This window comes from Mastomys coucha, unplaced genomic scaffold, assembly GCF_008632895.1.
Source record: "Mastomys coucha isolate ucsf_1 unplaced genomic scaffold, UCSF_Mcou_1 pScaffold22, whole genome shotgun sequence".
NCBI lineage: Eukaryota > Metazoa > Chordata > Mammalia > Rodentia > Muridae > Mastomys > Mastomys coucha.
Genome location: NW_022196905.1, coordinates 38,180,919 through 38,192,488, shown reverse-complemented (window position 1 = coordinate 38,192,488; position 11,570 = coordinate 38,180,919). Strand labels below are relative to the sequence as shown.

Below are 11,570 nucleotides of genomic sequence, written 5' to 3'. Positions count from 1 at the left end.
AAACGTATGTATGGTTCAGCGGCAGAGTGCTTGGCTAGCATTAGCAAGGCCCTAGGTGGTATTTTCACCCAGAACCAGCTCTACTCCTGAGGTAAATTGACATCAAATTATACTGGGTTCTGTTTCTCACCGATGCAACTGGCAAAGATTCAGGAGTTGGTCATGTGTTATGTCGGTGCTTATGACAAGCTTCTCAATATGCTGCTAGCAGAAGTGTAAGTTGACACAAATCTTTCAGAGGCCCATAATGGCTGTTTTTACCAAAATGTCAAGTGAATGTAACTGTGCACCTAGAATTGTAGGATTTTATAAACAGATACATTTCTACTTATGAGACATATACATTATGCTAGCTTATAGTTGGAAAAGAGTAGAAATTTGTCAATAATGGGTTGGAAAACTTATGGTATATATTCATGGGGAAAGCTACATAACCATAAAGATCCAAGGGTCCCTCTGAACCACTATGAAATATCTGGAGCTAGGTGTGCCTGTAACACAGCAGTGGCCTGACTCTCTATATGGCCAGCAGGGTTGTTGGGATATACAGTGGACAAGGTGCAGAGTGGTGTGCATAGAGAACCTACTGGGTAGGCAGGCTGACCCAGCGGCCATGAATATAGTAAGGTCTGCCTCCCCGTGACACACATAAAGCTGCTGCCTGCACACGCTTTTCAGTTCTGATCCACCTTTAGTCTAACATCTTTTTAATATTTGGTTTTGTTTTAAGGTTTATTTATTTATATGAGTACACTGTAGCCGTCTTCAGACACCTCAGAAGAGGGCATCAGATCCCATTACAGATGGTTGTGAGCCACCATGTGGTTGCTGGGAATTGAACTCAGGACCTCTGGAAGAGCAGTCTTACCCTCTGAGCCATCTCTCCAGCCCTAGTCTGACATCTTTATATTCTGTGCGCAGCAGAAAAGGCCCTGTTACTGCAGTCATTTTAGTGACCATCCTTATTAAAGTTGTTAAAGCATCAGCCTGACATTCATTGGGACCTTGATATGTAATTGTGTGTCCAGCAAAGATGACTTGTTCTGAGAACTCTTAGAGTGAAACTCCTGTCTCCACTACTTGTATGTTTCAGGGACAGACGTTTGCTTCAGCCTGCACAGGTGTGTGACATTTTGAAGGGTGTCATTTTGGTAATCTGCTATTTCATGATGCACTATGTTGACTACTCCATGATGTACCACCTGATAAGAGGCCAGTCTGTCATCAAGCTCTATATCATCTACAACATGCTAGAGGTAAGGCACTTGCTCCCCACATCTTAGTCTGACCGGCTGTCTGCAGTGTGGCCAGCACTCAAGACTCAGGTCCTACAGAGGGAATGAGAGAAAGGCGTTGTCTGTGCCTTCTGGAAAGCCACTAATGAATGTGCTTCATTCACCAGAGGACCTTAGTTCAGTGCAGAGTCATATCTAGTGAGGATTGGGGACTGAGTTTATCGAGGCGCCACCTGAGCCACTAGTGCTGGGTCATACTTGAAAGGAGCGTGTCTTCCAGTTATAGCAATGGTTCTCAACATGTGGGTCAAGACCCCTTTGGGGAGGTCAGCAAACTCTTTCACAGGGGTCACATTTCAGATGTCCTGCATAACACATATTTACATTATGATTCATAACAGTAGCAAAACTACAGTTATAAAGTAGCAAATAATTTTATGGTTGGGAGTAACCACAAGATGAGGAACTGGGTCACAGCACTAGGAAGGCTGGGAACACTAAGTTAAAGGAAAGATTCCCACTGCTTGCACAGTTCTGAGAACACATGCTGTCAAATTGCAGACTTACTGGAAACCCATGTATGTACTGTTTTTTGTTGTTTTTGCAAGAATTGTGAGGATTCCACATAACTTAATTATGTGTGCTTAGTATTCTAAATATAAATGGCTTTGAACTTTTTACATCAAATTTCCTAATTTTTTCTGGTTTTGTTTGTTTTGTTTTTATAAATTGCTAATTCAACAAATCTCATTCTGGTTCCATAAATGTATTGTGTCCTCAGCATGCACCAGGGAGCACATGCAAAGAATGTAAGCAGCCCTTTGCTCTTCCTCAGCTTCCCTTCCAGGGCCGCAAGCCTCAGGTCTGACTGCTGGTAACTACTGAAATGAGCAGTTGACGCCTGTTTCCCCCGTTCCTCTCTGCAGGTAGCCGATCGTCTGTTCTCCTCGTTTGGACAGGATATATTAGATGCTCTCTACTGGACAGCCACAGAGCCGAAAGAAAGAAAAAGAGCACACATCGGAGTGATTCCTCACTTCTTCATGGCTGTTCTTTATGTCTGTATCCTTTTATACTTAGAGGACATTTCCAGCAGCCCGTGCTGCTTTGCTTGCCCATCCCTGCACATAATGGGCTGTGTGTATGAAGGCGACCTTAATATTCCATATCACTCGGGTAACCAACGAAAACCAACTCCAGACTTACTTCTGTGTTCACTTTTAAAACATTGAATTATCATAATACAGATGTACATCTCTTAGTCTCTTTCATCATTTCCCCTAGTTTCTTCCATTTTTAATTAACACCTTTTTGAGGGGCTACTTCTGGTTTTGGTGGTGGTGGTGGTGGTGGTTTTGGTTTTTTTGTTTGGTTTTCGAGACAGGGTTTCTCTGTGTAGCCATGGCTGCCTTAGAACTCATTCTGCAGACCAGGCTGTCTTCAAACTCAGAAATCCACCTGCCTCTGCCTCCCAAGTGCAGGGATCAAAGGTGTGTGCCACCATGACCTGGTGAGGACCTAACTGTGCCAACTACCAGAGGTACAGTTCTAATTAACGGGTGTTCACATTTCCTCTCTGCTTCCGTTTCTTTCATGTAGAGTGCATGTATCATTTCAAGTGTATATCAACTAGACAATAAGGAAATTGTGACGATAAGAAATTATTTGTTAGGCAGATATGGTCATTTCCCCTATTTTTTACTTTCAAAATTGTATGTTATTGTGTTAATGATTGTGAAATAAGTGTTTTCTTTGACTTGCTCTTAGTTCTACATGCAATTCTTATCATGGTTCAAGCGACAACTCTCAATGTAGCTTTTAACTCTCACAACAAGTCACTGCTTACGATCATGATGTCTAATAATGTAAGTATGAGGGCACACTGTGCACTGGAAGTTTAGGAAAGGAACTCACAGTAGTGCTGTGCATGAAAGGAATTCTTAGTTACCTCTCAGGCTAAGAAGTGTTTTGTGGAGAGAGTTGATTTTTACAACTGTTAAGGTGTTAAGATGATATATTATCTACGTATAATATAGATATATAAATATATATGTATTTAATAAATATTTTTTAAAGTTATTTCTGTTGCTATTTCAGTTTGTTGAAATTAAAGGAAGTGTATTCAAGAAGTTTGAAAAGAACAATCTCTTTCAGATGTCAAATAGTGGTAAGTTGTTCAATTCTGATTGTAGCTCTAGTTAACATTCATTGAAAGTGGCTCGTTACCATAAACAAATGTTGAATAATAACATTTTAATTAAAAGTAATTGTTTTTCAAAACAATTTTTTAAAGGTTTAAAAATCATATTTTCTAAAACAGATTAGTAGTTAGTGAGGTATTTTTACCTAATAGTGGTTACTGGTAGGCATTTTCTTTCCCTCAGTCAAGAAGATACAGGGCAGATTAGACCAGATTAAAAGTAGATTTACTAGGAGGCAGCTCTCAGGTGTGTTCACCTTTCTCAGAGGTAGAGGTCAGAGAAGTCACACATCCTGGCTAAAGCATGAAGGGTTTAAAGAGTTTATGTGGGGAGTGATGACGTGCCAGCTAGGAGCTGGGATGGTGGCCATACATGGTCAGAAGCTGGGCCCCTGGACAGGCACCTTGGGTAGATTGTCAGAAACAGGAGACGAGGAATGATGACATGTTTTTTCTAAGCAGATAGGGAATCTTCTCTGTGCAGATGGAGTTGAGGGAAGGAGGGTAGACAGGGTTTCCCCGCTTGTGCAGAGGATAAGCAGGGGTCCCAGCCTAACAGTTACATCTGGAATAAAGGTTAAATGAAAGACCTTTGATCCCTGTCCTCCTCCAAGAATGCTAATTCAAAGTAATTTATCAAAGTGTAAGTGCTACATCTTAAATTTTTAAAAATAAAATATAGAAGAAAATATTCACAACGTTTGTTTGGGGGAACACCTCTAGAGACTACACAAAATTACTAACCTTAAGAACAATATATAAATCAATTTTCAAAATTATAAAAAAATCTAGGCTGATTAAAGAGGAAATGAAAAGGGGCTCCAACTACACAGAGAAATGGAGTCTCGAAAACCAAACAGAAAAACCCAAAACCACTACCACCACCACTTATCAGTGGTTAAGGGCACTGGGCTCTTTCAGAGGACCTGGGTCTGCAGCTCCAGTCCCAGGAGAGCTAACGTCCCCTCTGGTCTCCGTGGGGTACTGCAGGGATGCGGAACACAGATATGCTTACAGGCAAAACACTCATACACATAAAATAAAAATGAAGGGAAATTACTTTTTTTAATGAAAACTCAGATCACATATAGGTTAAGAGAAAAAAAATTGAGGGTATATATATCTGAGTAAGGACATTACCATTCCTGAATATATATTGAAAATTTGCCAGTGATGGAAGTGATATGATTTAGAGTAGCAGAAGGATTGGATTTTGAAAATGAAAATGTGTGAATGACCAGTAAGTTCACTCACATCATTAGGGAACTACCAAGGCAAGTCAATGGGAAGTCACTGCATTACCTCCTAGAATGCTCTTGTAGGCTAACACTGCTAAGAAGGAAGATGGCGGCTAACTGCTCCATGCTGTGAGGGCGTGAACGACACAACCACTCTGGAAAGCTTTGGGACAGCATTCTTTATGGCTCCATTATATACAAAAGCCCCTTCAAATGATGCGCTTCTTTTCCTTCTAATAATGATTGGGTTAAGAACCAAATTTGTCATATACAGCCATTCTCAGTAGGATTGTTAGGAGTACATTTCTTTGTTAACTTTCTTCATGAAAATTAGAAAGGATAAAGCACACATCCCAAGACAGATTTGTGAATAACTGTATAAAATTCCAGTTAAACATTAGAAGAGCAATCCCGTGAAGAGTAATCCATCTCTAACTAAGTACAGAGAATATTTCCTCCCTTCAGTCTGACTTTGCTAGGAGCAGACTTTAAGTTACATCCCCTTGGAAATCAAGTGAAAGAATATGCACATGTGTTGTGGAACTAGTCAGAATGTGCACTTGAAAACCCTACATATGCTTTCCCAGGAAGTGTTTCTATGCACTGTACCTCCAAACTAGTTGTTATATATACCTTACACATGGCATTGTGTAAGGATTCATGCTCTGGTTTCATAGATGATAGTGCAGCATTTGTGCCCACTGAAAGTACAGTTCAGACCTGCTATAAGTGATGGGCTTGGCATCTCTAAAGGGGAAGGTGCCAGCTCTGCCTGGAAGAGTTCAAGAATGAAAGGAAGGTACAGAGAGTAAAGGTAGCTCACCTAGAGGGGACTTGCAATGAAAAGAAAGTCCAGTCATGTTCTAGAGCTACAAGAACAGGAAGTGGAGAAGCTAAGTTGGTCCCACAGAGGATGGTAAGGCGATCTTGAGCTGCAGGTGCTAACAGGTGTGCCACAGGCAGGTGGAAATGCAAGCTGTGCTGTGTGAGTGACAGCGCCTATCCACAGCTTGCAACCTTACACAGACACACACACAGTGCACACTCATTGTCACACATACTTAGTTCATGACTACATGGTATCTTGGACTCCTAGAAGAAAATAACAACTGAAAAAAAATGAAATACATAAACTGTCTTTGACATGATTTAAGTTTTCTGTTTTCACAAAATTCATTCCAATTAATCAACTAGTTGTAATTAATCAACTAGTTATTAACTTAGAGTAAGCACTACTATGAAACCTAATTCTGCATTCATACACAGACACACACATACACACAACCACACACAATGAAATTCTCTACATACCACCAAGGAATGCTATTACAGTGCCAGTATTCTCTTGGGTAAGAAATCGCATGCTCCTTCCTTCCCAGGTTAGATATTTCCTGGAAGTGCAGAAGTTTTTTTTTTACCAGAGTCCTATATTTTATTCTCTGATTTGATTTTTCTTCTTCTATAAAATGAAAACAGTTGTCATATATTCCCAGACTATGGAGGCATTTAATGATCAAATTTGAACAACTTTAATTTTTTTTGTTTCCATACTAGAAATATGTTGAAAAATTAAGTAATGGCTTACACACATGTATATGTGTGCATGCACACACACATACACACACATACACACACATATACACACACACACATATACACACACAGTAGTCAGCAGTTAGCCCTATGTGTGTGCTCCCCACCTACATGATTATGGCTGTAGGGGTTATTCTAAGCAGGAACCACATCTGTATTGAACATGGACAGATGCTTTCTTGTCACTGCTCCCTACATAATACAGTAAAATAACTATATTCATTGCTTTTAAGTCGTATCAAGTGTTATGAGAGATCTAGAAATGACTCAGTGTGTGCCAGAAGGTGATAGGTTATGTGCAGAAAGTGCAGCATTTATAGAAGAGACTAAGCACTGTGAATTTTGGTGCCTAAAATAGAACACCATGGGTTCTAAGAATCACTTACTTTAAAGTATTTCCCTACTTAATACACTTTAGCACTTAATGGTCAATCTCTCTTTTTTTTAGATATTAAGGAACGATTCACAAATTATGTGCTTTTGCTAATAGTGTGCTTAAGAAACATGGAACAGTTTTCTTGGAATCCAGGTAACTCTCTCTGGAATCAAATATGGTATCCTACTTTACTCTTGAGACAAATCAAGGCTGGGCATTGGTAGCACAAGTCTTTGGGTTTTTTGGTTTTGGTTTTGTTTGTTTTTTGGTTTTGGTTTTGGTTTTTCGAGACAGGGTTTCTCTGTATAGCCCTGGCTGTCCTGGAACTCACTCTGTAGACCAGGCTGGCCTCGAACTCAGAACTCTACCCCTCTGCCTCCCAAGTGCTGGGATCAATAAAGGCGTGTGCCACCACTGCCTGGCTGGTCACACAAGTCTTTAATCCCAGTACTTGGAAGGCAAAGACAGGCGGATCTCTGAGTTCAAGGCCAGCCTGGTCTGTAGAGGGATTTCTAAGAGAACCAGGGCTGTTGTTCAGAAAAACCCTGTCTCAAAAAACAAAAAAGAAAGAAAACATGGAGTAAGGTCAGTGCTGAAGTGACCGTCTGTACCATGTACCACTGTTTGTGATTGGAAATACTCTTCGAGGAGAATGGATGTGTCATCCTCTGCAGGTGTTGTGCTGAATAAGCACACCCCACCAAGCACAGCAGCCCAGGGCTCTCTGTTGGAGTTGTGGGTGGTGCAGTTACTCTGCTTACCATTAGGCTAGAGCCCTGCTCTTCATCACACCGACCATTTTTAAATGGGGGTGGACTTTAGAAATAGAGTGAAAATAGCAACGTGTGTGCCTTATCTCCACTCCTGAATCTGGACTGACAGGACCTTGTCAGATTCCACAAGTGTTCATGCACAGTTAGCAGTTACGTGCTGCTGTGTCCCGTCCAGGTGTGAGAAGAGGTAAGGAGTGTGCAGGACCGTAAGCTGCTGAGTTAGAAGGCGATCACAGTGCAGAGTGAGGTGGGAGGCGAGCGCTGCTCAGGAGCTCCGCTCATTGACAAGCTCGATTTCTTGATGTCCAGTTTTGTTGTTAATGGAACAGGCAGTGTTTTATACTTCTTGTGTTACTGCCAACATGGAGGATGCCCTGGTGTCTGAAGCCTCTTGTTAACTTAGTGGCTTGTGGCTTGTTTTCAGGAACATTTGAAGAATCAGGATCACATATAAAGTGATACTAAGTTTGGAAACACATTTCCAGAAGTTACTTTTTACAAAACCTTTAAGGTCAAATCATAGATCTTATCAGTTGTGATCAGAACAGATCCAAAGGCCACATGACCTGTGGTGGGAAAGCTCCTAATGCTACACACCTAACTTTGTGTTAGCTAGATGCTTTCAAAACAATTAGTTTTACACTTGTGTGTGTGTGTGTGTGTGTGTGCATGTGCTAATGCCTATGCAAGCACATTACTTACACACTCAAGTGAAGGTTGAAGAACACCTTGTAATACTTGCTTAACTCCCTTGGCAATGACAGTTCTGGGGCATGAATTCAAGTGGTTACGCTTAGTGGCAAGTGCCTTTTACCCATTGGCAGGATTCTCTTAGTGGATGCTTTTAATACATAGTTGCCAAGATCAGCTGATAAGTTGCCACAAAAGACAGAGTAGGCATGTATGACCCCAGGAGCCCAGATGGGATGAGTCCCACAGGAATGGAATTGTTATGCCAAAGGAAGCCTGAGCTCCTGAGGACCGGGTCTGTGAACTCCTCTGATCGTGCCTTAAGCGTCCTTTCTCACCACTGTGCAGTGACAGGAACACCGTGCTTGGATGCTCTCACTGTTCTGAACATAATGCTTTCCCATTGTGCCCTGGTTAACTATGGAAAGTACAGTGTTGCAGAATCAAGCTCCCAGCAGCCTGATAAGTTGCCACAAAAGACAGAGTAGGCATGTATGACCCCAGGAGCCCAGATGCCAGATGGGATGAGTCCCACAGGAATGGAATTGTTATGCCAAAGGAAGCCTGAGCTCCTTAGAGGACTGAGCCAGGCAGTGGTGGCACATGCCTTTAATCCCAGCACTTGGGAGGCAGAGGCAGGCGGATTTCTGAGTTCGAGGCCAGCCTGGTCTACAGAGTGAGTTCCAGGACAGCCAGGGCTACACAGAGAAACCCTGTCTTGAAAAACCAATGAAAAAAGTTCTTTAGAAAAGCCATAACTGCCTCAGTCTGACAGAAATATATAGCTGCTATGCTGATGCTCCCTCCCACCCCCACCCCCGTGGTCACTATGACTTAAAAGAACCTGAGGTTCATGTATTTCATAACCACACAGACATAACTTACAACAACTCAGCATGAACAACTGGAGGGCAACTGCCTACACGGACAACACAGGGCAGCATTGATAAGGAATTCTAACTGTGTGTTTCTCCTATGCTTATAGATCATCTCTGGGTATTGTTTCCTGATGTCTGTATGGTGATTGCATCAGAAATCGCTGTGGATATTGTAAAGCATGCCTTTATCACCAAATTCAATGACATTACTGCAGATGTACGTATTTCTAGTAATTCCTGTTCAATTCCTGTTTCACTGATTTCTTACAAAGATGTAGCCTTTGGTTTATTATATTTATGAAAAATGTAATAGTTATTAATAGTTATTAAGTCATACTGAGTCTATTTTTAAAATAGAACCATCAAAACCTTGAGAAATTTGTAAGCTGGCAAACTTTCAAAGTTTAAAGGTTGGCTTTTTTTTTTTTTTTTTTTGGTGTTTAGAGTCAGGGTTTCTCTGTATAAACCCTGGCTGCCCTGGAACTCACTCCGTAAACCAGGCTGGCCAGATCTACCTGCCTCTTCCCTCCAAGTGCTGGGATTATATAAACAGATGCCTAAATTCCAGAAGATGAGCTGTACATTATACTTGTGAATTTAATGGAAGAAGCTATGGGGGATTTGTGTTATGTTGTAACCATTTCTGTAGTGTCTTTAGAAACAGGTCTGAGGCTGTAAATCACAGTACAGATACAGTGAAGGTGGGGTGTCCTGTACAACTTCATCCTTAGTTCCAGAATGGAGAACTGACCCAACAGCTTGCTTCATATTTATTTATTGTTTAGTTCAAAAATGTAAAATTGAATGTGGTATCAGTTAGAGAGTTGTGTTTCTGGTTTGCTGAGTGCTTGAAACATCTTGCCTGCCCCTTCAGTAAAGCAGGGATCAGCAGTAAGCTCATCCTTTTCTCTCTTGGCTTCAGTGCAGGATCATTCTCTTTTCATGGGTCATTTCCTCAGGACCTGAGATTAAAATGAAAGGTTTGCTTCAGGTAGTTCATGGCATCTTTAGTGGAAATGCAGTTGTCAAAGCTCCCTAGGAGCTGCTACAAGGGCTCTAATGTGGTCTGGCCCTGGTTTCTGTCTCTCACTATATAAGGGCTCTAATGTGGTCCAGCCCTGGTTTCTGTCTCTCACTATCGCATCCTTCTGGGAGAAGGTGTTATTGTTGTGGTTAAATACACAGTCATAATACTTAATTGTGCAGTCAAAATTCCAGAATTATTTTTTCCACGCAGCACTGCTTAAAACAGCCCCTTCTTCTCCCTCCCTACCTTCTAAACTCTGGGAGTGAGTCATTGGCTGTTACTTGTCTTTAAAGCAAATCCTTTATAAACCCATGCATGTAGCAGCTCAGGGGAGCTTAGACTGTTTTCCTCAAGCTGTGGGTGTCTGGTTGCTAATTAGCATTAGTGTGATTAGGAAGCATTTTTCTCTACAAAGTCTAAGCCTTTCCACTGCGTGTATTTGTTCTGGTCTATATCATCTATTTTCTTATTTGCCTTCAGGTCTACAGTGAATATAGAGCCAGCCTTGCTTTTGACCTTGTTAGCAGCCGACAAAAAAATGTAAGCATTTCATTAAAGGTGTTGTCTGAAATTAACTCACCAGTGGATAAATGTGCTACAGATAAAACTAAAGACTTGAACCTGCCTTCTTCTAGACACTAAATACTTAAGTAGAATGTGTTTCTGCAGCATTGTAGTAATGGTAGAGCTCTTTACTTGAGACTCATGTCGACATCTGTACCCTTCTGTTGAGTTACATGCTGGGTTCTCTTCTATTCATAAGGCACCTGTTGCAAGCATTTGCTGACAGCGAGTAATGCTTTCTAGATGCTGATTAACCGAGTGAGTCCTTTTCTCCTTCGCGTGCAGGCATACACAGACTACAGTGATTCCGTAGCACGAAGAATGGGATTTATTCCTCTCCCACTAGCTGTCTTAGTAAGTTCATGCTTCTCTGTTCTTGTTGTGACATGGCTATCATCATAAAACATCAATATGTATTATCAGTAACTTTGTTTCAATGAGACTTGCATATTTTAAGAACTGATAAGTAACCTGAAAGAAAAGTTTGTCTTAAATTCTAAATGCGTCCTTCCTTTCAGTTTTGAGCTACCCAGAGGGAAAGTGACATCACAGGACTGCTTGTGCAGGTAGCTTTCCTAGAGTAAGGCCTACCCATTGGGCAAACAGTTGTCTCCTCTAATGATAATCCAGGAGGTGGGCATTGTGCTGTAGCATGGAAGTGGCCACATAACCAATGCTGTTTCTAGAGGGCACTTCAAGACTGACATGCTAGATGCCATAAGTCCAGTGCTGAGGAAGTAAATGCAGAGGGCACAGCGTGAGTAGTGAGCAAAACCGAGCATTGCAGTGTGCTTAAGGAGGGTCTCACTGCCCCTCTACACTACTGTTTTCAGCACCAAAACAAGTAGAGCTGGTTTTATCAGAATGCCTGAAAGCAGTTGTGTGCAGGTCAGCTAACACATGTACAAGAAAGCTAGAAGTCGGCAGGGTAGTGGTGGCACACTTGGGAGGCAGAGGCAGGTGTATTTCTGAGTTCAAGGCCAGCCTGGTCTATAG

The 11,570-nt window shown here is 41.6% G+C and overlaps 1 protein-coding gene across 1 annotated transcript in view; it reads left to right on the top strand.

Moving 5' to 3' along the window:
• Tapt1 (transmembrane anterior posterior transformation 1) overlaps positions 1 to 11,570 on the top strand; it is a 51,704-nt gene that overhangs the window by 31,799 nt on the left and 8,335 nt on the right. The window contains exons 4-11 of the mRNA XM_031342149.1: positions 1,094 to 1,256; positions 2,162 to 2,297; positions 3,003 to 3,100; positions 3,333 to 3,402; positions 6,715 to 6,795; positions 9,091 to 9,200; positions 10,491 to 10,550; positions 10,860 to 10,928. Of these exons, the coding sequence (XP_031198009.1) occupies positions 1,094 to 1,256; positions 2,162 to 2,297; positions 3,003 to 3,100; positions 3,333 to 3,402; positions 6,715 to 6,795; positions 9,091 to 9,200; positions 10,491 to 10,550; positions 10,860 to 10,928 (787 nt within the window). The remainder of the gene's footprint in view (positions 1 to 1,093; positions 1,257 to 2,161; positions 2,298 to 3,002; positions 3,101 to 3,332; positions 3,403 to 6,714; positions 6,796 to 9,090; positions 9,201 to 10,490; positions 10,551 to 10,859; positions 10,929 to 11,570) is intronic.